The sequence below is a fragment of the Haliotis rufescens genome, unplaced genomic scaffold (assembly GCF_023055435.1).
Source record: "Haliotis rufescens isolate VD_foot unplaced genomic scaffold, xgHalRufe1.0.p SCAF_7, whole genome shotgun sequence".
In the NCBI taxonomy this organism is placed as follows: Eukaryota; Metazoa; Mollusca; class Gastropoda; order Lepetellida; family Haliotidae; genus Haliotis; species Haliotis rufescens.
In genome coordinates, this window is record NW_025964361.1 from 3,025,834 (window position 1) to 3,052,522 (window position 26,689).

The 26,689-nt window shown below is 38.6% G+C and overlaps 1 protein-coding gene across 5 annotated transcripts; it reads right to left on the minus strand.

Moving 5' to 3' along the window:
- Positions 1–26,291, minus strand: LOC124139609 (CREB-binding protein-like). 5 transcript variants are annotated; one of them, XM_046506809.2, is made up of 26 exons: positions 25,784–26,291; positions 23,663–24,369; positions 20,419–20,580; positions 19,597–19,816; positions 18,992–19,111; positions 18,307–18,501; positions 17,805–17,997; positions 17,548–17,665; positions 16,941–17,082; positions 16,608–16,813; positions 15,880–16,494; positions 14,020–14,650; positions 13,710–13,828; positions 13,328–13,498; positions 12,979–13,136; positions 11,556–11,636; positions 11,279–11,335; positions 9,449–9,526; positions 8,508–8,575; positions 7,300–7,447; positions 6,942–7,082; positions 5,909–6,188; positions 5,393–5,596; positions 4,528–4,686; positions 3,681–3,959; positions 1–2,934 (listed from the first exon to the last, which is right to left on the minus strand). In XM_046506809.2, exons 1-26 carry the CDS (start codon positions 25,866–25,868, stop codon positions 958–960), a joined length of 7,314 nt encoding a protein of 2,437 aa, XP_046362765.2. In that variant the 5' UTR covers positions 25,869–26,291; the 3' UTR covers positions 1–957. The 5 variants fall into 5 exon arrangements, with proteins under 5 accessions (XP_046362765.2, XP_046362762.2, XP_046362763.2 ...); XM_046506806.2 differs by having other exon boundaries at positions 11,556–11,666; XM_046506807.2 differs by having other exon boundaries at positions 17,548–17,683.
- Positions 26,292–26,689: the final 398 nt, after the last annotated feature.

Consider the following 26,689-nt stretch of genomic DNA (forward strand, 5'->3'; position numbering starts at 1 on the left):
ATCATTTCATTCAATTTCCTTGTAGGAAAATTTTTATTTATTTACAATATGTCACTCATGAATTTTCAAATGAAAATTGGAAAGATTGTAGTAAAGACTGGAGATACTGGCAATCCAGCATCTCCAAGACACAGTAGCTACATACACACAGTAGAGTTTGTACAGACACTTAGGTACCCTAATCTCCGGCCTCCTCATCTCCCACACACCAGCCAGCTACCCTCAGCAGGGGTGGGGGCAGAGAAGGGAGAGGGAAGGAACAGCAGATGCACTTTTCCTAATGGCAGGAAGAGAGCATGTTTTTCACTGGTTGTGGTACAAGGACAAGTTAAGTAGTTGATATTTCATGCTGGAAACTGTACATAGTCCAACTGGACATAAAATACCAATTTCGAAGAATACGTTAACGGTCATCACGTGGTCATTCAATCACATACAACATTCACTGGACACACTGGCAGTTTGCCTCTCGTGTCACATCACTCTCTCTTCCAGCCAGTTAAAAAACATACATCTAAACAAACTAGCAAGCTATAAAACTAACTACAGCATAGAGAGCTGAGCCATAATGAAATCAAGACACAGGACAGAGTGGTTCTTATGAAACTAACTATACAAATAAAGTTTCATACATATTCATGGTACACAAGTAGAAATGTTTCAAGTCCATGGGCAATGAAAGTCCAATGAGATTAACTTATGACTAACTAGGCTGATTTTATCTGCAGGTGATATAAATTCTCTTTATATAATAAAACATACATCTTCTTTATGAAAACATGACACATTTGTTCTGCAAAAATGAAAAACATGACAAAATACAATGATGACCAATCTCTATAAAGTTATAATTATGATACATAAATTATCTGTTGCATGGGTTTTATGTTTGGGTTTCAGTCTTTTCTGTCTCTGTACACAACACATTTAACTGCCGGTCATCCGGCCAGCCCACTACTACAATGTCTCCACGTAGCGTGAAAGCTGGTCTTGTGGTGGAAGCGGAGACACATCCGATTCCGCTTGGCTCAGTCCCAAGTCTGAAGGATTAGCAGGGCTTTGTAACTGGGATATTGTAGCATGAGTTGATGACAGCTGAGGAAGCATGACTTGGTCAGAGTTCATTTGATTAGGATCGGATGGTACAGGTGGGCCACCTACCCCTGGGTGAGGGGAGTGAATGGGAGGTATGTGATGAGGTGATTGTTGTGGCTGGCACGGGGAGGGGATGGGCTGTTGACGGGGTGAGGGGGTAGGTTGTGGAGATCGGACACTTTGTGGAAGCTGTGCAGCGGAAGCCGGGGGTGATCGCACCTGTTGCATAAGGTGCTGTGGCGAAGGGTTTGTCTGCGCCAGAAGCTGATTTGGACTCATTGGCTGTCCACTACTTGCAGCCTGCATGTGCTGCTTCATCTGTTGTACCTGCATCATCTGTTGTTGCTGTTGGAACTGGTGCTGCAACGAATTATCATTCTGGTATGCCTGTTGGGGCGGGAAGTTCATTCGCTGCCTTTGTGGGAAGGATTGCATTGGTTGTTGGAACTGGTTCATCTGTTGATGGTGTTGCTGTTGCTGTTGTTGTTGCTGCTGCTGCTGCTGCTGTTGTTGTTGTTGTTGTTGCTGCTGCTGCTGGTGCTGATGACGCATCTGCTGCAGCATGCGGAACTGTTGCGGGGTGATCGGTGATGGCTGTGGCTGTTGCTGAGGTGGCATGGTTTGCATATTGGACATGTTTTGCATCTGCTGCTGCTGAATTTGCTGCTGCTGCTGTTGCTGTTGTTGTTGGTGTTGCTGCTGCTGCTGTTGCATGCGTTGTTCCTTTAACTTCAGCACAGATGCCATTAACACTGGGTTCTGTTTAAGCATAGCTAGCACTTTCTGTTCTGTGTGTGGAGTTGTCTGATTTTTGAGAGCATGCAGCAACTGATGAACAGCAGCTGAAGTGATGGTGCTGGATTGTTGTGGTCTCTGCTGTTGAGGTGCTGCCATGCCAGGATTCATCACAGGAGATGGCTGTGGTTGATGGGGCATAGGCATTCTCATATTCGGCATAGGCATGTGTTGCTGTGGTGGGGGTTGCTGCGGCTGCTGCTGAGGCTGCGGCTGAGGGGCCTGTTGATACTGCTGGGGCCACTGCTGGGTTGGGCGTTGTTGGACCATCTGTGGATTTGGTTGAGTTGGTTGCTGCATAGGTGGCTTGGGCTGCATCTTCGGAGGCTGCATGGCTTGTTGCATGGCTGCAGGCTTTCCACTCAAAATGGCTGTACGTTGTAATTCGGCAGCCTTCTGAGCTTTGAGTGCAGCTTGCAAGGCCCCTTGTGGCGGGGCAGCTGGAGGTTTTCCACCATTACCAAATGCTGACTGTTGAGGTGAGGCTGCTGGTGGAATAGGAGCTGGTAAGGCTGGCACTGTTCCTCCACCTGTACTGACAGTTGCAGTACCTGCTCCTGAAGCAGTAGAAGCACTCACACTATTGGCGTTGCTTGTAGTAGCAGTCATTATGGCCATTCTACGCCGCAGCATCTGCGCTTGTTGAAGTCTCTGTTGCAGCTGCTGCTGGCGGAGTTTATGCTTAAGCTGCTGACAGAAGGGCACCTGACACTTATTCTCATCACAATGTTTGGCATGGTAACAACACAATGCAATCAACTGTTTGCAGATGGGACAACCACCATTTGTCTTTCTCCTGCAGCTCTTAGTGTGAGCGACAACACGCTTCATCTTATTGCAACTATGCAGTCTACAGTTAGCGTCCCTGCACTGACAAGCGTGCACCAATGAGTGAATACACCTTTGTATAGATTGACGGCGAGATTCCTGAGGATTGTCCTGTTTGTCACCAGAATATGAGCCATCATCAAGATCCAGACCCAATTTATCCATTTTATGGTGGTGGCCATCCTTCTTGTAGCAGTTTATACAGAGATCATAGTCCTGGAAAAGAGTTAGACAGTATTTTAGAACATAAATTGTAGCTTATATGCTGTATGTATTTTGACAGAGATAAGAGATCTGTACTAAAGATCAAGATACCTTGAGCACTATATCTTAAGTGATTTGAACCACCACCTTCAAGCCATTAATTTTGGCGGTTCCTGTATGGATGGTTTGTTGAAATGAAAGGGGAAGTTTGCCTTGCACTTCATCACTAAATAGCTACTGGTTACAAAAAGAGAAAGTTAGCCAAAAGATAACGGCTTATTGCTATGTGCACAGTATGAAAATAATGATCAGTAGTAACATTAGTCTAACTAAATGTGAGTAAACAAAACAGGTGCTTGAACAGTATTTTAGTCAATATCAAGATTTGACAGCTTAATGTACAAGAAAGTTGTGTGAAATGCATCCTACTACATCACAGCTCTGGTGAAACCCATGTGCACAGCTGTCAACACATACAAGAGAAATTAAGTACATGTGAGGAAATCATTACCCCAAAATGTTATTTGTGTCTATTGTGCCTTATACAAACTAATTATAAATTGTTTGATTGGTCGCTGTTCGATGCCACACTCAATATTCCAGCTATAATATGGCAGTCTGTAAATAATCAAGTCTGGACCAAACGATCCAGTGATTGACACCATGATCATCTATACATGCAATTGGGATGCAATGTCTTTTTAAATTAACAAACATGGGATTATTTACCCACATTAAAGAACACATTCTATACTTACATCACAAACTTGGCAGTGATATCTTGTTTCCACATGCGTCTTACAGTTGTTGCAAGTGTACACAAAACTGTCTCTTCCCTGATTATGCAATTCATAAAGCAATGCCATCGTGGACAGCTTTGCTCGTCTCAATGAGGAGAACTCATAATGTTTTTCTCTTGCCATTGTCAAAAAGGAATCTCGCCCGTCCATTAATTCACAACTGATGTTTGGGTCATGATCCACAATGGGTGGAAGTTCATGGTTTGCTTGTGGTCTTAACCGAATCACAAAGAACACCTGAAAAAAAGAAAACATGTGTCTTCAGTAATCAATGACAAAAGAAAAAGCTATCAAAGTCACGGTGAGTAAGAGAGTGTGGTGTTTCACCCCTTTTAGCAATATTCCAGCAATATCAAGGTGGAGAACACTAGAAACGGTCTTTACGCATTGTACCCATGTCAGGAATCAACCCGGGTCTTTGCTGTGATGAGCGAACGCATTAAACACTTGGCTACCCTACACAGAAAGTCACAGAAAGAATGCCATAAAGATTATATTCCAAATGTTAACAATGAGAACCTGAAGGAACACTGTTTAACTACAACCGATCTAAACAGGTCGGTTGTTTAGATTGCAAACAGCAATATACATCAGCCAAATGAGTGAGTAAATGGACATTTACACAATCGTGATCCATATTACATACATAACATTTCAGACATTTTACAGATTGATCAGGTCAGGGCCAAACAAAAAGCATGGATCCACACCAGCATTGTTTGACTTGTCATTGGAGATTAGGTTTTCACACCGATGTAAATTATTTTATTGTACCAAAAGTCTAAGGTTCTGATTCTCGACTCACCTCTTTATGCTTTTCCATGGTAGCATACAGCTTGGCAGTGAGATCATTTCCACCATGGGGAAGATTAGTCTTCTTGTTGTTTTTCCTGTTGCTACTTTTACTTTTGTTGGCTTTCTTATTTCGACCTTTCTTCTCTCCCTTCTTTTTGTCAGCATCGTTCTACAACACAATCAGTATGTCACAGGATCTGCAATCATTGGATTACTAAACCATAAGTTGGCACTTATCAAACAGACATAACATGGCCATGACTCTGTACAATAACCTTAAACACATCACCAGCAACCAAAGACTGAAAACATGCATCACTTTGGGGCATTTAGTTTTTTTAACAAGCTACAAATATGTAAACAAGGTAAAAAGCCTTCATAAAAAAGGTGTCATCAGAACCAAGCAGGCTGTCTGTACGACACAAGAAGTGATTCATAGCTTACTGGAAACTAGAAACAAACCGCAATATGCACCATAATCCATATTTGATACCCTTGTCCTAATTTTGAATGCATCACAAGCCGTATTCCACAACAACACTGTAAACATCCATACAGTTGACAGTTGTTTACTGACAGAGGTTGGTGTTGTCAATCCAAATATGGCACACTTTATGGGACCATTTCATAGAAACATTTTTATAAGCAGAACGTGTGGAATTACAAGGATATACAGTCATGTCAATACTTACCAACATCATTATTAATCGATATAACATGCAAAGCAAGATAATAATGTCAACCATACATTTTTCCAGTGGACAGGTCAACTAGTCGTTTCAGCCTTACAAGGATTTCTTGTCACTAATGCTCAAATTTCGAACACTGTATTTGGAAAGTGTTGTGGATGAACCCTGTAAATGAATTCTACGTACCACATCTCCTACTTCATCTACGACTTCCTGGCTCTCAGCCTCGGCAGCAGCTGCCTCCGCCTCCTCACGCTTCCTCTTCTCCTCCTCCTCCTGGTCCAGCTCCTTGATGCTTTCCTCCAGCACATTGGGCCAGAAGTCCCCCTCAAAGTATGGCAACTCCTTGGAACTTGTCAAATTGTTCTCAATTGCATCCTTCAAGATATCCTGCAACAAAATCATCAGCATAAAACAAAGGTTTCAAATCAAAGATCTCTTCAGTAACCATACAACGAACAATAATTCTTGATCTTCACCATCCTATTATTCCTTGAATATGACAAATTCTTAAATATGACTCAAAATCTTTTCAATGTAGGCTATGATAAAAAACATGGGTAGCAATCAAAGCAATTGCTTTTATCTAAAGAGATAAACCTGGCACATATTCCTCACACCAACAAAAACTTTGATTTATAAAAAGAAATCATCTGAAATACAAGTGAAAAGGATAAGAAGGAAAAGAATGTGTATTATCACCTTGTAATCTGTGACACATCGCTCAATGATAGCTTTGTCTAGCATCTTCTTGTACCACTCCTGCAATCTCTTTGGTTTGGGTATTTTCTGTTCCGGAGGGTGACAATGGAAGATGTAGTCATCACCTTCACTTGGAGGACAAGCCCAGATGTGTGCCATGGTGTAGCCAAGCTGCTTAGCATATTCCAAATAGCCAATCAGAATCTCATGGTACACAGCAGTTCGCAAGGCCCGGGGGCGAAAGAAGTGAACACTGTCCAAGTATGATATGTATACCCTCCTGAAACACACACATAAATAATACCTTTACTTGAAGTTCACTTTCACAAGCATCCACTGCAAAAGAAGAAGCTTTCATGCTACTGATTGCTAGTATCGTTTCAATTTAGCAATATTTCAGTTTCAAAACAAGAAAGTGATCATGAAATCTGTGAACAATTTTATTCCTATGAATATTAAAACAAGACAAAAAGTGAGCAGTGCTCACAAACATCCCCAACTTTGACTCCAACATATTTCTTAGTTCAAACATGAAAAGAAGAAATCTTTCTCAGAAAATCCGCTTATCGAAATTAAACTTACACTGCACCTCTCCTATAGGTATAGAAACCGCCCATTTAGGTCAGGGCATAATAAAATTTAGTACAAGTATAAAAACATAAGTCTTAATGTATGGTCTCAAGGTCTCTTGTTGCAATGTTTCCTAGTAGATATGGTTGTGTTCTGGGTACAGTAAAATACACACCATCTTTTTTCCACCTTAGTTTTCTGTTACATGTAGGATATTTATTTTTACATTAATGATTTATTATTAAGACATCCTCAATTGCTCTAATATAACAATGATCAATTATGTTATGGTAAACATTTACCAACACTAATACCTCCTTAGACCAAGTCCAAGGGAAATAATCCTATTTCTAAATTTTTGTGTCCCTTTGCTCGTTTATTTTGAGGGGTTATGATTTTAGTCCTGTTTCCTTTGATCTGAAAAAGATCTCAACAGCGGTCGTGAACAAACTGCGCCACTAACCTTGTGTTGGGCATTGGACAGTCTGATCCATACTCTTGCACATGCATGCCAAAGAAGCACACATCTGTCCCATCTATTTCCTCAAAAGCAAACATTGCTTTAGATCGATAGTGAAAGCCATCTGGTACTTCACCACCAAATCTGTGAAAAGATAATGCAACCACTTTGTAAGAATTTACCCAACAAAGGAACAACACCAAGTCAATTGGGTAATACTTTTTTAATATATTTCAATGATAACAGATATAACAATTCTGGCAATTGTATGCAATGTGTTAAATTAATTCTTGATCCAACAAAGCACCAATTTATTAACTTTTATATATTGTTTTGAGATAGATATTTAAGTGTAGCTTACCTTTTCTTCATTCCATGCTTGATTTCCGTCAGCTTGTCTGAACTTGATAGCACTCTAATAGATACCTCTCCAGCACCACAATCTTTCTTCCTCAAGAAATTATTTACACGATTCTCTAAATAGGTTCCTAACTTTGTACTTGGAAGTCCTGCAATTGTGAATAACAATAAGTTACATCAGGCATTAAAACAAACATGTGCATAAATTAAAGGCGATTACAAATTGACTCTAAAGACCTCCTTTTAACATATGGACTATTAAGTGACACTTATTGTCACTTAATGTAGCTGGAATACTGTCAAAAGTGGAGTTTAACAACAAAACAACAACTAGAAGTAATGAAATTCTTTATAACTTTGACTGTGCCACTATTTGCAGAATGTAACACAATGCCTGATGCAATTTTGTAAGCTTGTATATTGGGTGTAACAGGTTTTCCTTTAGAGCAATTATCCACAATGATTTAAGAAGTGTGTACCAATGGAAAAATAAACGTAATCATGTTATATTGTCAGCTCATGATTATACATGGAATAACTGCTTTGCAGACAAAACACATTCATCACAGACAAAACACATTCATCACAGACAAAAAACTGTAAGCCTTGAGAATATCAGTGCAGTCGTCAACTTAATACCTAGACATTCTAGTATGTCTTTCGGTAAAAGCTTAGCCATAATAACAATCCAAACATCATAACTAAAATACTCTTAAAAAAAAGAAGAAACTCAAATATCCTGTAGTCAAAAGCCACAAACTGTGAGAGAACAGTGAGTGAGTGAGTATGGTTTTACGCTGCTTTTAGCAATATTCCAGCAATTTCAAGGCGGGGGACACCAGAAATGGGCTTCACACATTGTGCCCATGTCGGGAATCGAACCCAGGTCTTCGGCGTGACGAGCAAACGCTTTAACCACTAGGCTACCCAACCGCCCCCTGTGAGAGAACAATTGTAGTCTGGAATGAACTGCATGGGCTTTCTGTTAGGTAATCCTTGACACATTTGATTGTTAAAAGTCTGGCTTGCTTGTAACAGTAATAGCAGACATTATTTGTAGAACACAGATCCACATTTGGGTCTTACCATGTTGACCTCGTGTAAAGAGAAATATCACAACTCTTGCAAAACTATGAATAAACACACCAGTAAATCAAGTCCATAAAATGAATGTGTACATTGATAACAATAATTCGAATACCAACTCACGTTTTGCACAATACTTGTTCTCTTTCCTCTTCACGCCTTTGGCCTTCAAACAATTATCACAGGTATACCTGAAAATGGCAAAAACATAGATGGTGAACAAATACTTGGTATCAATACTTAACAACTGAATTAATACAAAAACATTTGATGCAAGCAGATTTCACAAGTAGGTGCCACCCAAAGTTTTTTTCAAAATGAAGATATGAAGAAATAATGTCTGGCGATTGCATATGAATTAACATTGTCGCTGATCAATAATTGTGTGGAAAAAATTCAAAATGCACAAACTATATTCAACAAACCAAGATTTGTATTTTCTGCACATTAGATGTTTTACAAAGCTATAAGAGATTTTAACAATTTCAGAAGAAACCTATAACTTAATATGATCTTGTATGATGCTTAAAATATCACACATTCAATTGTTGACATGAAAATATGATTTCAGACAAAATAATAATAAAAATATTTGTACCATCAAACTTCAGTAACGAACATATTGTGTACTGTTTACCCCCACAACAATCATCATACACATTCATCAATTCAATCTTTTCTAATATTTGCAGGAAAAGCTTGTTTCTTTTGCTCATAAAATCCTTCATATAATGAGTGAGTGAGGGAGTGAGTTGGGTTTAACGCCGCTTTTAACAATATTCCAGTTATATCACGGCGTGTCAGCTTAATGTGGGAGGAAAGCCCGAAGTGATGCAGGTCTCAGACGTTTACCACTTCGGTGAAACCCAGGAGCACGGGTATGGTGCTGACAAACCTAGAAACATAATCGGTGCGAACCGGGATTCGAACCCACAATCATAGGTTTCTGGCGTGCCCAAGGGACGCAACTCTGCACAACGAATTGCGGCGCCTTAGACGACTGGGCCACCCGTGCCCCCCCTTCATATAATGAAAACATATTCATGTAACATTTGGATACCTACCCTTGCGGCCAAATTTGCTCAAACCACAGACAACAAATTTGATGAAGTTTTCTTCCACAGTCTAAGCATTCTATGAATCTGAAAAGAAATAAACACATAAAAACATTATTCATGTTGTAAAACAACCTATTAACTTCAAAACACATTTTGTATTAAAACCATGACTATGTATTTATCTCTTTTTTTTCTTCAGGAAGCTAAGGTTGGCGACTTGAACAGCTCAACTTATGGAACGAGGTGACTGAGGGTGAAACAATACATCGTGCATCAAGAGTTTTCCATGATATGTTACTTTTTAGTATCGATACAAGATGATACACTTGCTGAAGTAAAAAAGGATAAAATGAAAAAAAGTCTTGTTCTTAGGCATCGCCCGCATCGTCAGAAAGTCCACCTCGTTTTGCTTTTATTTTCATTTTCAAAAAAAACTTTAAAAATCCTAATACGATCCAATATAGCATAGTTACTTCCCTTTACATGCACACTGCTTTACTGCACATCTCGTGTTATGGTCATGGGGGTAATAGGAGTTTGTATGCTTGTGAATATAGGGAGGCCCATTCCCAATCCCCGATTGATGGTACACAATTGTTTATTTGTTAACATACTACTTTCAACAAGTGGGGTAAAAACAAAAAAAACCCTCCGCACTATATTTTCAAAGTCATTGCCTGAGAACCAATTCTTTTACCTTTTTTAAGCCTACCTTACAACTCATTTAATGATACCCCAGCATTATTGTCAGTCAAATATCGCAAGATGTATTGTAATTAGCATTTCAAGTTCACTACACTGCAAATTGTGTTTCCAATTGCCTTTCTTTTTGGCAAATTTTCGAAAATATTTATTGTCATGAAGTCTCTAATGCGATTTGTCATAAATATGTGTATCATGACCTATGAATTGTGATCTTGCTATATAGTTTCACCCCTAAAGGGTGACAAAAAGAGTTTTCCTGAACAGAATCTCAAACAGAGATCTCAGATATGACAACTGCATTTGGCAATTTACGGACAACTGCATTTGGCAATTTACGGACAACTTTAGCTTATTTGCACATTACAGGAGAGTGAACACAGAAAATGTGGTACATCTTGTTTAAATACATGCATAAGACAATCACATTTTTCTAGCTGGTTTACTAGTCCACTGATGATCTAAAATCAAAAAGACTTTTCTAATTTTTTATTAATACTGTCAACTATAATGGTATAACAATAGAAATAATAATATAAGTTGACATGAAATATCACTCAAATAAGTTTGTGTTGAAGAGGTCTTTTTTGCAAAAAAAAGCAAAGTGTTTACAGCAAAGTTTGAGTGATGAAGACCAATAACAGCTACGACCCTTCAACATGACATGTTCAGTTGTGTAATCGATAAGGTGGAAAAATTGCAACATTCACATGCCTTGTGAGTGCAAATTTTGTTAATCAACCCCCAAAATATATATTAATCGCCTAACAGACCCGTGAAGATCTGGGGTAGAATAGGTCTTCAGCAACCCATTCTTGCCGTAAAAGGCGACTATGCTTGTCGTAAAAGGCGACCAACGGGATCGAGTGGTCAGACTTGCTGACTTGGTTGATGCATGTCATCGATCCCAAGTGTGTGGATCGATGCTCATTTTATTAATCACTGGATTGTCTGGTCCAGGCTCGATTATTTACAGGCCGCTGTCGTATAGCTGGAACATTGCTGAGTGCGGCGTTAAACAACAAACCAACCAACCAACCAACCAAACAACTTAACGGCTTATCCCATTTTCAAGGCAAATAACATTTGAGATCACATGATTTGACAAATTGTAAGACATTTCAAACAACTTACGGCTCATAATCTAGTTGATCATTCTTTAACCGATCGAACTTCTCCTTTTTGATTCTCCTGCAAACAAAAAGGTCACAAAAAATGTCGGTACTGTTCATCATAAAAATATATATATAATTTACATAGCACAAAGCATATATGTCACTGCATCAATCTTCACATTTCTGAATGAGCAAATCCACGAAGGAGAGCAATCCACAAAATTTGAAATATGTATAAGAGTAACCATAACGATACGACACAGGTAAATCAAGAATAAGAATTCATATCAACTTACGTGAGAGGCTGTGTTGGGTCATCAGCCAGTTCCACCTCATCAGCTTGGATTTCTTGGAAGCACTTCTCACAGTACACGTATCTGTCAGAAATAGTTCCAGGTTTTAGTCTGCTATGGGCCCCAATACACAAGGGACACAGCAAAACAGGCAGGGCATGGCAGGACATTGGTATTTGTGATGGACACCAACACCACAATGACAGCAGGGCAGCGGCAGCAGCAGATAAATAAGCAGGGGGAGGAAATAAAAAGATGAGCATGAACAGGGGTGGTAGGAAACCAAGTGAAGCAAATCATGAGATGTGAGAATGCAATTATGTGTCTTACTCTTACTAGTGCATCAGGATTATACTGGGTTACTAGGTTTACTAGCTATGGGAATTACTAAATTCTAGCTAAAGGCAATAATGATCAAGACAAAGTTAAAAGCCTATGAAAGAATTGGTTACATAAGATTCTATAAAGACAATCCACCGAACACTGGCATCCTCCTTAATTAGTTATTTTACACTAATATGTCTGTATCTAAGTAACTATTAGTTCAATGTTACAATATATGTACATTTGAGAAAAAAAAAAAGAAGCAAAAAAAGCAATGCAGATCAGGTAATTTTCTGGGACACTGACCGAATTGCAGATTTCCCCCAAAATTTGATGACACACTAAAATGTCATGTCAAAAGTTGGTAAAATCATGAAAATGTCCAGCAAAATGTAACACCAACTTATTCTTCGTAATTTTAAAGTCTAAATACATTTTACATAAAAATACAAATTGTCAAATTTCTTTATGTTCAATGAAGTTGTTTTTTTAAGGACTCCCCACATTCATTTAAACCCAAACCTATGTACATGAGTGAATGATTGATGAGAGATCATTTATGAAGGCTTAGAGAGTTGAAGTGAATGCAAGGCTTTCAACTACTTGGTGATAAACAGTGATTAAAGGAAGATGCAGTGTATACAGTGGATTGGTAATATATGTGCACATGCCAATTTGTTGTAATACTGAGTTAAAAACTGACACTTCATAATTATTAAGAAAAAGTATGAATGGCATTTACCAAGAAGTTACAACTTTGTTATTTCATAAAATCATTCAAAACAATATTTATTTGTAACTTGAGACTGATGAAAATAAGAATTGTCAGTTACAAATAAATTTGTGTAAAATAGTAACGTTCAAGCATAAAGCACAGGCATATATATATGATATATATGATATAGATATGTATATATACTTTGTGACAAACAAGCATGGAACATGTCAAGACAAAACATAACTAACAATATCTGAAGTGTAATCATAGAAAGTTAGAGTCTTTATGAATTCAGATAACATTTAGATCAACATTTATATTGTTCCAAAATTCATTTAAGTAACTTTTTTCAGCCTTTATAGGAAACTGCAGTGACTAACTGACCTGTTTTGGTAGCTGTAGTACATGGCATCTCGGGGGATTGTACACAGCTGCTTGCCATAGCAACACAAAACTTGTGGGCTGAAGACGTACTTCCTACCACAGCAATAGCCGAGTGATTGCATCACACCATCTATCTCGCTCTCAAATACTTCAGAAAGCTGCAAGAATAAAGTTCGATAACATATATCAGAGATTATCATCTTCAAATGAAAAACACTTTAAAACTTCCTAATTTCTTTCTCAATATCGAAAATGACATTGGAAATTAATAAAACCTCTTCACAATAAAATAAATTCTTTGTCTTGCTAGTATGTTTTTACCAAAAATATAATCCTTCATATAACTTACCTTTGAACAGTATTTGTAGACTCGCGACGTCTTCCTATTGTACAGCCAGGCATTGTCAAACATTAGCCATACATCATCCACATATTCCCAGGGGTCCTGGTATTGACCAGTGTCCAGTTTCCGCTTGATAGTTGATAGGTCCATAGGTTTCTTCACAATTTCAAAGTAATCCTGGCAAAAGCAAATTAGTATCTTACATGCTTGACCTTGTAGTTATGCTTAAACTTCATATATCTATCCAGGAAATTTCTCCCGCCCAAAACACACTTAAAGTTAGACGGAATCCATATGATTGAGTGAATATTGTAATTGCAATAAAAGTGACCACAAAATACACAGAAAATTCATCCCTGTCAATGCGACCTCTGAATTGACAACTCACTGGTATCTGAAGCATGATGGGATCAACAGGCTGGCGGAAGGGCAGTGATTCAGGATCAACACGATACAACTTCTCTAGTGTAGGCATCAAAGCTTGCCGCAATTCATCAGGTTTAAATACTGAAACAACACAAAATCAGTTTCCATATATTCCAGTGTTTCAGATATGTTCAATTTCTAGGACATCAACTATTTGTCATCCAAAACTTTAATATAGATAACAACCACTGTAGATTACAGAGTGATAAATGAAATACATTTTTGGATGATGTCCTTAAAAAACACAAAGATTAAGTGAAGTTTAATTTTACCTTTCTTCCTTGGTTTCTGAGCAGCAGCAGCCGCAGCTCCTATAGGTACAGACGACTGGATACTGGTAGAAGATGAGTCACCTGAGCTGGCCTTACTATCCTCTGTGTTGTTGCTGGCTTCAGCATTACTATCAGTTGGTTCTTGCTTAGGGGTAGAGTTCTCAGGCACTGAACCTGACACAGAACCTGCCTCATCCTTAACAGGAATTGAACCCTGTGAATCCTCTGTGTCCATCTTTTCCACACTAGGCATGCACTTGCCTTTCCCAGATCCCTTTCCGGATCCCTTCCCTGATCCTTTCCCAAAGCCGCCTTTCCCTCCTCCTACACTGTTCACACTGTCCAATGAAGGTTCAGATTTTAGTTCTGTTTTGACCTCTTTCTTAATTTCAGATTTAATGTCTTCCAGGCTTGTGCTTGTACTGAGAGGCTGAGTATTAGATGTTGGTGTCATATGACTGGTGCTCATTGGTGACATGGCATTTGATGTTGATGAATCACTGGCCAAAAGGATAGCCAGTTGCTGGCTAGCCTCTGGTACTTCTTGCTTTACCACCACTTCCGGGTTCATCTGAGATTGGTCTCCTTGTAAGGACATTGTTGACGGCTTCCCTTTCATTGTACTGTTTGTCTTCAAATAGAGAATAATAACATAAGAAAATATGTACGGAGCATGGGGCAGCTAGCATTCCTTTGGACAATTTTTCTGACTGTTACTTTAAGAGATTTTCTATCTAATGTGTCTGTCTGTATAGTTACAGAGCTATCAAAATTATACCATGGAATTGGGAACTTTGTATTTCTCTGTAAGGTACACACTACTATGAACAGAGTAAAAAATCAAACACAGAAAAAACAAATCCTAAAAATCCCTAAATAGCAAAAGGTACCAGTTGACAACATTCAGCCATTGGTTAGTACATGTACCAGGTATTGATGAAAAGTCTTTCACAGTTTTCATGTTGAGCTCCGGAAACGACACCTACCCCCACCTTTTGAGACTAAGTCCAAATTGTTTTCATGGAAATCGAGAAAATAAAAATGCCCCAAATCCACAAATAGCAAAGGCACCACTTCAGGATCTGTTTGATACATATGCCAATTTTTGTTTAAAAATAATGAATAGTTTTCGAGTTTTCCACCCCCTTATGAGACTAAGTCCAATTTGTTTCCATGGAAATCAAAAATAATTTAGTAGCCAAAAATCTGCCAATAGCAAAAGGCATCACTTCAGGACCTGTTTGATACATATGCCAATTCTGTTTTAAAATATTGAACCTTTTTTTCCCCCGTTACACTCTGGAAACAAGATGATTATGGACAGACAGACGAGGCCTCGACTTTATCCCCCTGTATTATATGCCAGGGGCAGAAAAAGGCTATTAAATGCAGTCAAATGCAGTTAGAATGGGATATAACATGCCCAATTGTAATCCTTGAGCAGTATATACCCAATTGTAACCCTTGAGCAGTACTCATTCATGTCGTTTATCTCAGACATGCGCACTGCTGAGGACACTAATGAGATCTACCATCCTGAAATTTTTATGTATCTGTTTCTTGGACTTGAAAAAGGTCTGCTGATAATTTTGTGTTAACATGACAATGAGAAAAGCTGAGATGGTATTTTATGTTTCCTTGGTTTAAATGTCCAAGTACTTTAAATTCCTATGTGTAGTCAGTTCCAATACAGAGTTTTGACATTGAAAAAAGTTCTAGAAAAATAACATGATTAATGCCACAAGCTGTCAACAACATAACAAGGATTGTCAATATTGGCACATTCATAGCTACAAGTGAAATTGATATGGCACCAAAAGTCCACACATACCAAAAGACAGTTCCAAAAATTGTACTTACAGGTTGAGTTAACTGTTGTTGCTGCAGCTGCTGCTTCAGCTGCGACTGCTGTTGTTGTTGTTGCTGCTGCTGTTGTTGTTGTTGCTGTTGTTGTTGTTGTTGTTGTTGCTGTTGCTGAGTGTGTGTCTGATTTTGTTCTGTTAGTTGGTTCTGAAGTTGGGACTGTGGTGTCGATGTCTGGTGATTGGTCTGCAGCTGTTGCTGCTGCACTGGGGGTGGTTGCGGTTGTGGTTGTTGCTGCTGTTGTTGCTGCTGCTGCTGCTGTTGCTGCTGCTGCTGCTGCTGAATTTGATGCAGTTGCTGTGGGGATGGCTGTGGACGTGCCATATGCGGGGGAGTTTGCTGTTGAGGCGGCAGACCCATCTGTTGTGATGTTTGGGTTGGTGGGACCATGTGCATTCCTTGGAGACCAGCTTGATTCTGGTTCTGAGCTTGGGCCTGCAAAGACATTGGCGGTAGTTGTTGTGATGACATTGCCTGGTTCTGACTAGGCTGTTGCTGTTGCTGCTGTTGGCCTTGAGCACGTTGTTTCATAACCTCCTGGAATTGTCGCTGAGACTCTTGCAGGGCAGCATTCATAGTCATCTGGCCAATAGCACTGGACTGGGAATTTATCTAAAGGACACAAAGAAAGTCACTGTCAGTCTCAACCCTCGCACATTCAATTATAAGTACACATGACAGCCAATCTTTGTTAAGGTAGACAAAATAAGGTCACAATAACATACCTGATTTGGGGGAGGAGTTGTTCTCTGTACCATGGGCATTCGAGCCATGTTGGGCATCTGGGGCAGCTGAGGGACCTGTGGGACCTGCGGGACCTGGGGGACCTGGGGAACCTGGGGGACCTGAGGGACCTGGGGCACTTGGGACATGAAACTGTCGGTGGCATTCAGGGCTGCCTGAATTTGACTTGTATTTCCAGCAGCTCCATCTAAAAGATAAAATTGCCATCATTTGGTTATGGAATTTTAGCATGACACAAACTTTTCGACAGCCATGGAACTTAACTGCAAACTTTTCAAATGTAAGCAAAGACATGTAGCATTTTATATACTCACTTTGTGTCGTTGGTGGTCTAATTTGTCCTGCAGCCATTGGTCCCCCTGGGGGTGCACTTTGACGCATTCTGTTCATTCTCTTCTCTTCCAGCTCCTTCTGTATCTTGTATATTTTCTCAGCAAGAAGGTGATAATATTCCTCCTGCAGAAGTTAGTCATATATACTTCTCCTTAAATGTTTAGACTCAGTCACTTGCTTAGCACAAATGTTACAGCAACAAAATGTAAATGTAATTTGTAAAGATAGTGATTGCATTCACTCAGGGTTTGCTAAATGCATTTTAGTAGACACACTGTTAAAGTGATCATCTCAAGAACATACAAGGCAAAGGCACTGCAGCAGTTACAAAACTTGTGCTAACAATAGCCTGCTATATTACATCAGATGATTACAACAAAGTCATAACACGATGGACAAGATCCTACCAGAGCTCACAAACTTACATTCTATGAATATTTATAAATAAGTTGAAATTACATCAATCATATATCAGAGTGGTAATATTGTTCTGAACTAGTATTCCACCAATGAACAAAACACCACCTAAACATGGGAAGAACAAGTTTTATAAAGCTTCCAAGCAAAATTACACAGTAATTGACATACCCGACTATTTGCCGTCTCATACATGTCTCCCTCCACCTTCCTGGCATATGCGACTAGATTCTTCATTCGACTGTCTTTAAGTGCAGCAGGATCAGGGGTTGGGAAAATGGCTTGAACCCTGGACAAAACCAACAGCCTGTGATTAATCTCTAAAATGAACTAAAAGCAATCCATTACATCTGTAATTAGCATGCAAACCTAACAACTAATTATTTGACTGTCAAATTTCTTTAGAAACTGCAAAGACTAACACTCACAATTTGTGTACAAGATGATTGCGTAGATCCTGTGTGACATGCTGATGCCACTCTTTTGTCATGCGACTGTTCTGTGCAATGTTTCCTAGTCCTTCAGTTGAGTTGGGAGGTGGCATTCCTTGGGCTAAACTGGGCTGGGCAGCCATTAATTGCTGTAGAGCACTGCTCTGTGTTGGTGGAGCACTCATGCCACCTTCAAATACAAAGAAACTCATTAATGCAATGTTTCAAGTGTTAAGATAAAAATAATGAAAACGTGAATATTATACATAGAATCAGTAAGCTGGGATAAATGAAAAATCCAAAATAAGATCTGTAGCATACAAAAAAAAGAAGAAAAAACATTGCAAATGAGAGTGATCTTAACACATCAGCAGACCGAATGAGCATGGTCATTTTCTATACCATGCTCAGACTTTCACTAAAACACAATTTCTATTTTTAGTGGTACTTTAATTCATTTAACTGTTAAGTTTGGGATCACATAGAAGATTGAGTTTACCTGGCTGCATGCCTGATGGTACTTGTGGGTGAGATATTTGGGGTGTTGTTGTGGTAGCTGGTTTGTTGTAGCGCAATCCAAGGGCATCATAGGCCCTCTTCATGGCATCAGATGTTACGTCAGCACTTGCGTTGCTAGTCTGGGGTAAAGAGGCAGTGTTCTGAGGCAGGCCACCTGCTGCAGTCAGTCCCAAAACTAGAATAAGAGAAAAACATGTCACATCAGTAAAACACATTGTGAAAATATGGATAACGAAATAACCCAGAAAATACCTCATCAAAGCATCTACAACTGATAAACATAAGGTGACCAATCCCCACAACAGCATAGGCACTACTTCAGCCCATGGTTAAATACATGTACCATGTTTGACAAATCTTTCACGGTTTCAAGTAATGCTACGGAAACAAAATGTGGACTGACCAGGTGATGACTGTATCCCCCTGCATTATATGCCGGGCCATAAAATCAATACAATGCATACTCCCACAAAAGCATTGTTATGAAACCCTCATCAGTGAAAACAATCACAGCATGAATTGATTCAAAATTACATATCGTTTCACCTGGTTTCTATTTGATAAGAAATGAATGTGGTTATTGCTAATGAAACTGACCATACACATAATATTTCCTAGTCCCTGCATGATAATGATGATAGCAATCCCCCCCGAATAAGTATTACCTGTTGCAGCCGTGTTTCTACGATCAGACGCATGCTTCAAAGGTAAACACACAGGGCAGTCACTTCGTGTACAGTTCTTCCAGTGAGTGATTATCTGTCTGGATGATGCACAGTGTGCAACTGAAAGAAAACAAGAAAACAGATGTACAAAGAACAGGAAATATTGGTTATGGATATGTTGGTCTCAACATACTTTGGGCTGAGTATACAATGTTTTGTCAACAATTCCTTTGAAGGCTAAATCACTGGTTCTTGGCATTGGCTGGATGATATACAGGAAGGCATTTAATTTGTTTTAAGACAAAAATTAAAAATTATGAAATCAGGCATGCAATGTACATACAAGATAAATGTGGAAATTATGACAGTGCATACTATGCAGTCGACATGAAATAAATTAAAGTTTAAAATGACAAGCAATGATCATGTCAATGCATAGGAACATATTTACTAGATTCTTTAGGCCAGCATCCCAACATTTACACAACAGTCTTAGAGCCAGAATTGAAATTGAACTCAGAAAGGCAGGAAACGAGGAACTACACTTGCTCACTGTTCCTGATATGATTACACCACAAACTACCAGAAACACCCTGACTGCTTACCTTGACATGCCTTTCCAGCACTGCATGTTGTCATATGATTGAGAACATTTTTCATTGTTCTGCAATAAGGGAGACTACAAGCTTGTTCTCCATTGGCCATCTCTCGTCGCTGACACTTGTGGGCATGTAGAAGTAGCACTAGCTGCTGTTGTATCAGCTTACTCTTATCAGGATCTGCTGTTGGCTGTCGACCTGCTCCTGGTTGGCCAGGTTGTCCAGGCTGAGTGACACAAACAAAATGTATATAGTATGTCACCACTTTAAGCTAACAGAAAATAAACGAAATTTTAAATTAATGTCTTTGGTTTCAGATATTACAATTTAATAGAATATAATTGGGTTTTTTATCTGTGCAGACAGCATATCTTGTGTGAGAACTTAGGAAGCTATGCATATAATACACTGAAAAAAAGGCTGTTTAGTATCTTCTACAAGACAAGCTCAACAGTGTATAAGCATATTTTATATTCAACAACAGCAGTCAAAGTATTATTGAGGCATTAAATGAAAACTATAACTAGCATGTGCTTAATCATACAAGTAATTGAAAGATTACAATGTATTTCTGCATTTATATATCTTCAAGCATGAACAAAGTGCAACCATGTAAGCTGAGAGCGCGAAATTCTCCTGCATGATAATGTTATCAATTTGGTTTGGATCAGCATGGTCAGTTGGCCTTGCTACACATTAATCCCCTGAAACATATTTATTTCCCAAACAAGCCATAGACAGTAGGTTGCACTTTGTTTAATAAGCACAGTATTGTCAATGTGTTTTATGATGAAACTGTAAAACAATGATGGTGAGTGTGATACTTACATTGTTGATAGCATTGGCAGGCATGTTTATAGGGGGTGAAGCCATAGGCAGAGTAGTTGTCATTGCATTTGAGAGTGGTGCATTGAAGGTAGTTGATGATGGATGACCGGGGGCGGAGGAGAAGTTGAAGGAACCACCACCGCCACCACCAGGTGGGACAGACTGTCAGCACAACAAAAACAAACTAAGTTTCTACCTGCCTTCTACAAGAGTCGGGTACTAAATAGCATTAGGCTTGTGAACTAGACTAATTTTGTGATGATATTTCTGTGGTTTTAGGCTATAGTAATTTACAGGAGGAACAGTAATGCAAATTAATCTGCAATAGCCCACTAGCCAGAATCAGTTTGTCTAATGTTCAAGCAATCCTTAGGGGTAGTAAAATGCCAGGCTTTTTAAGTGGACATGCTCACTATTCAAGCTATTAAACATTTCTGGTTAAGTTGTGTCTGATTGTAACAATGACCTCCATCTTTGATTTCGAACATTACCATGATCAACTTTTCTTCATTTAAGTATGGACATATTGCTGACAGGCAAAATTGGATAAATTCAGGAAAACATATCCAGGCTATGCCAGATAGCAGAACCATCTGGTGATTGTTCATCCCACATCAATGATGCATTTACAATATTACAATAATGGGTTTCAATTCATAAAGATATTATCAAATGTAGGGCAGCAGACATATCATTTGGAGATTATGCAGCAAGGTCTAGGGTAACACTGAAAGTTGTAAGCGATGTCCAAACAAGCTTTTTTCAGATATTTTTTTATTTCAAGCTTTCTCTCATTCAATTTTATTTGTTTATAATTTTTAAATCATGTACATATAACTTTCATAAGTTACAGAATGTGTTAAGATCTACATGTTTCAAGTGCAGCTAGTTCATTTACTTAGGAAATAAATATATGGTCGCTATATGGCTGAAATAATAGAGATGCGACGTTAAATTTTAACTCACTCACTTTAGAAATACTTTTATCATCGTAAAAGGTTTCTTCACTACCAATAATATTCCTCACAAACCTTTTTACAACCATGTTCAAAATAAAATGGGATTCCTTGCATTTAGTTATGTCACCGTATTTCAAACTAGGTACCCCCAAACTTTGTAACTGGTATTATTAATGATTATGATAAGGAACCGTAACTTTCATACTTAATTTCTGAACAAAATGTATCATTATTTTCCATGACTTTAATACCTTTAATATCTGTGGGAGTTCCGAAAATGTGCATGGTCACTGAACCAAAAGAAGTTGGTTAACAGTAATTCCTAATCAATTGTCAAAACTCAGAAACCTTTGTAAGATGGAAGAGAAGTATGATTTCTAGAGTGTGGTGGGAATATCATTGAGTGAATAAGAAACCAATGATCACAGAATTCATAAACAATAGCATCAGGATTGAAAACTGATAAATGTCAGCATGTTTCTCATTATCTGACTTGACTTCAACATCCATGTACACAGTACCAATATTGCAATCTGGGTCAGTGAATGAGGGACTAGGAATATGAACACCACTTAGAATTCTTGCAAGTTATTGATTTTTCATCACGATAATTATATGAAATCTTGCTCAGTCAACCAATGACAGTTTAGTGCCTTATTAGTGAATACTGCATTGTGTCGTAGTAAGGGAACAGCATAGTTTCTGATGGTACTTTAAAAGATTTTTAACAGATTCTTTCTATGATGGAATTTCAGGGATTTGTTAAATCTTGTAGTATTCACCTCACAACTATTTTGATATGCCCCTATGAAATCTGTAACAGTATGATTTGTTTCAGTAGACCTAGTTAATATATATTGGGAGTTCTTGAAATTATTTTACCAGGGACCAACCAAATATTTATATTTGGGCATCATGATTACAAGAAGGACACCTGACCATTCAGGTTTTCTCCTTACATTAGTACTCTGTAGTCAATGGCAGATATCATTTTATCATTGAAGACCTGTATTTTTTATATCATTATGGAAAGTTAATGGCCCTGGTGAGTCAGTTAATGAGATTAACATACTTGTAAAGAAGCCATTAAGTATTGCACCACATAAAATAATCATCAATTAGTATGATTAACAAGTTGTCAAGACAGTATTAAGACACTTTGATGGCATTGCGTATGTTAAAACAACTTTCAATAATATCCTAGAATCAAAGATTCCTGACAGGAAGAACATCTAGGTTATTTATACATGGCCTTCTTCGATAAGTATGATGCTATTTTAAATAGCTTTACTGAACATAAGATGGATCTACTTGAAGTAGATATTTCATCTGAAAGTTGCTCAGTCGTATTGAAGCCTTGGTATATGTGGTAGCCTGTGCCAAAGACTTTCGAGTCCACTAGCCTGGACACGACCCCTTGCACCATTTTATTCGGATTTTAGTCCTACGTGGACCATTGTTAGTTGAGCTTACTAGAACAGAATTTTACTCAGGATTTGGACTAGTGGCAAAAGTCGCCAATCTATTTAGTGTTTTTATGCTGTGCATTTATCAAGTTCAATAAAAGACAGGACTAATGACCAATGTATTGTTTGAATAAATAAATTGGTCGCAAAAGACCATATTCTCTTCCATGTGCTTTGAAAGCCAACATAAAATGCACATAAAACAAGGACTCTAATGAATCACTAACAGACCAAAAACATACCACTTTTTCTATCATGCAAAAAAATTTGTTTACCAGACTCGACCTCTGAAGGTAAGTATGTTCCACCTTTATCATCAGTGTTCTTGCATTAAAATTCTCCTTTTAAACTCAGTTTCCATAATTGTGAACTTAACCTTGCTGCTTATTGACAAAGTTACAAGCCTCACATATTGTTTATTCTAGCTTTCAAGAGGTTTTTCACTTATGCTTAAACACATTGTAGAACTAGGTGTAGTGAGATACTACTGGGTTTTAGGGCGATTTGTGATTAGAGAACCAAGAAAAATACAGAAAAGCTTACTGACTGGTGCACACACTGATATCAAAAATGAAAAGAGCAATGGCAGGTTATATACTAAAGTGCAAAGACAGAGTGGTCCTCACTATAAGAGGCCATATTATAAATAGTGTGCATCCTGTGAAGGATATGACAAGAAACAGGATTCAAAAATGACTGAATGGTTCTACTGGTTCCATCCAACTACAAAAGATTATCTATTACTAAGCCTCATCTACGTGAATACTGAAGTGAGCTGATATAGTGCAAAGCAGAATCTCAAACAAATGTGTTACATACCTTGACCAACTGCTGCTGAGCCTGAGAGGAACCAAGCCCCGGGTGTCCCATGTTCTGGTGACCAGGCAACTGAGACATGTTCAAAGACGTCCCCATCACATTCCCAGGGCCCTGTTGCATGGATATTGCATTGGCATTACCAATACTGCTAGATGGTATATTTCTAGCTTGTCCCATACCACTTGTCGAGTAGTGTGGTCCATTCATCAGCTGATTTGGATTATGTTGACTCATGTTAACATTACTGACAGATAGAAGCTGAGAGGTCATTGGCTTCACTGTTCCCATGTTGGTCCCTCCTGCACTGGACACAAGAGAAAACCCACTATTTTGCAAATTAGAGTCTGACATACTCATCATGTTCTGTGGATTCATTGGCCCACCTTTACCAACTGCACCATGAACTGGGGACATATTGTTTGTATGGGGACTCTTCACTGCGTTCACATTGGCATTAGCCATAGTTCCAACACCAGGACTTCGGCCTGCATTTTGATTCTGCGGACTTGCAGCAATACTGTTAATAATAGAGGAGACACTTGGTTGTGGGGTTGGGGTAGAACTTGACAGGAGTTGGGAAAGTTGATTTTGTGAAGTGGTCTCTAAACTTGGAGTATCAAGAGTACCAGGGTTATTATTATCACTTGTAGCAACCAGTTCATCTGGGAGTGCATTGGCAATATTCAGCAAGTTATCCAAGGTAAATTCTGAAAGATAAAACATGTAATATAATACATGTATAAAAATGATCTAATGCTGAACATCTCTGTCCAAGGAAACATTTCTTTTGCTTCAGAATATAAATCTAAAATGTTATTACAAGGGCTTACTTTACACACCAGGAAAGCTATATAAAAATAATAACAAAAACTCCTTGACCATAGCAAATGTATCCTTCAGTTGAGCAGAATAATTATATTTCCATGTTCGTAGGTTGCCAGTATATGGTCATCTTTTAGGAGAGCACAGAGAAAAAAAGAGCTGTTCGCTCTGACACCAAACAAAACCAAAACACCTGATGTTTCAGAGGTGGTTTCATACCACATACACTCAAGACAAATCAGATACTAACATAGTTGGATATTTGTAATTAGTCATTGCTCCATTGCCAGCAGTAGAAACAGGATAGTCCTTACAGTGATTAGTATAGGTCATCTTCAGATAAAAATACATGTTCCACTTGTCCATGCAAACCAGTGTGCAGTTTTTCTTTAGCTGTACTGTGCCTGTTTCGGAGCTTGCATTACTACATCATTGACCAAGGGAAAGATAACTATAACAATGTAGGTTCTACTTCCTAGTTTACTTTTTTGCTTGACAAAGTTGTTATAACATTAAAAATGATCCCCAGCAAGAGTAGTATTCATAAGATCAAATCTGATCAAAAGAATAATTCACATCCACCATTGTACCAAACAAGGAACTAACACGTGAAGTCTACCATAACCACCTCATAGAGCTGCTAACTGTATATTTATTTATTTATTCACAAAGCATCTAGGCACAATGTGTAAATGAAATTGGTGAAGACAGTTCCGGGCCCCAAGATTATACGTGGAATCAAATATCAAACAACATAAATGATAACCCACGAGACGTTTGAAATACCGATTTGAAATAATCCTGGTAAACGTTCACTGACGTCGGAAAGCATGCATCTAGTGCAAATCATTTCCACACATGAATACGACAAGAAACTGGCTGGAAAATATATCCTGCACTTTGATTTTGAAAAGAAACGCGGAGTTCTTCGTGGAACTCAATCTGTCAAAAACGATGCCTTAGCCTACCGTGGCTATGTAGAAAATTAATGCTAACTAGGACGGACTTGCAAATTCTCTACATAACCATTTTAAGTCGACAAAGAGGAAGAAAATGCATACAGCAACAAAGCAAGAATTTTACGAAACAGTCGGCGCTCTTACCTGAGCTAAAATTTTCCCCGCACCGAGCTAAAAATGCAATTTTACACGATGCACGGGGGCCGACTGTCAACATGAAAATTAACAACATTTTACGCATAAAATTATCGCATTGAACAGTTGCGCATATCCCTATTCCATACTTTAATTTCGTAACAAGTAGTAGTGTTCCGTTATTTTTGCAACAAATGCAACATACCTCCACTGTCACTGGGCGTGAGTGTCGGCGAGGCAATCTTCTGTCGCTTGGCCGCTGGGGGCCCATCCACAAGCTGGTCAGCCATGTTTTTGGAGGTAGCTTCCAAAAATTAGCGGAACAGCACGACTTCTTCCGATTCTTTGGAGAGTTTAAGCCTCAGTTAGGCTTCATTATAATACAAAATGTCTTCCAGTCTTTAATTCTTCCCATATCTTTGATAGATATCCAAATAACACTCATCAGGAATTCCCGATAACCGTGTTACTCCATGATTGTGAGCACAAAGCCGCGAACGATTCAACTTTTCGCTTCAAAAACCCGGCGAAGTTACCTTACGGACAGCCATTCTTGATCTTAAAGCCTCCCTTAGAATCCTAAAGACCTCCTCAAAGGATAAAAGTCGAACAAAATTCCTTCAAAAAGAAGATTTTTTGATGGAAATCTGTCGATTTTTCCGATCAGGAACACCTAAGATGGCGGCTGTTGATGAAAAGTTTTACGCTTGTGACAGCACACGCCGAACATTCCCGAACAGGGATAGCTTTACCGGAAATTAATTATTCAGAAATCGGCCAATCTCATTGGTCAAACTGGGTCACGTTGCACCTTGAGCTCATTTTCGGAACCATAACCTCACATAACGGAATATTCCGAAACGCTACGATTAAGAATTATGGGAAGGCAATAAAAATACTCTCAAACCTTTCGCGTCAAGGCTTCGGGGAGACAGCGGCACTGGTACTGTCCGTACTAATAGAAAATTGTCAGTAAAATAATTAAACGAGGCGGTGAATTTGTTATGAAAGCTATTATATAAATTTAATTTATTCTATGATATCAACAACTTTTTTTAAATGATAGTAAGCGTTCCAAAATAATTTAATTGCCCACCTTTTGTATTTGTAA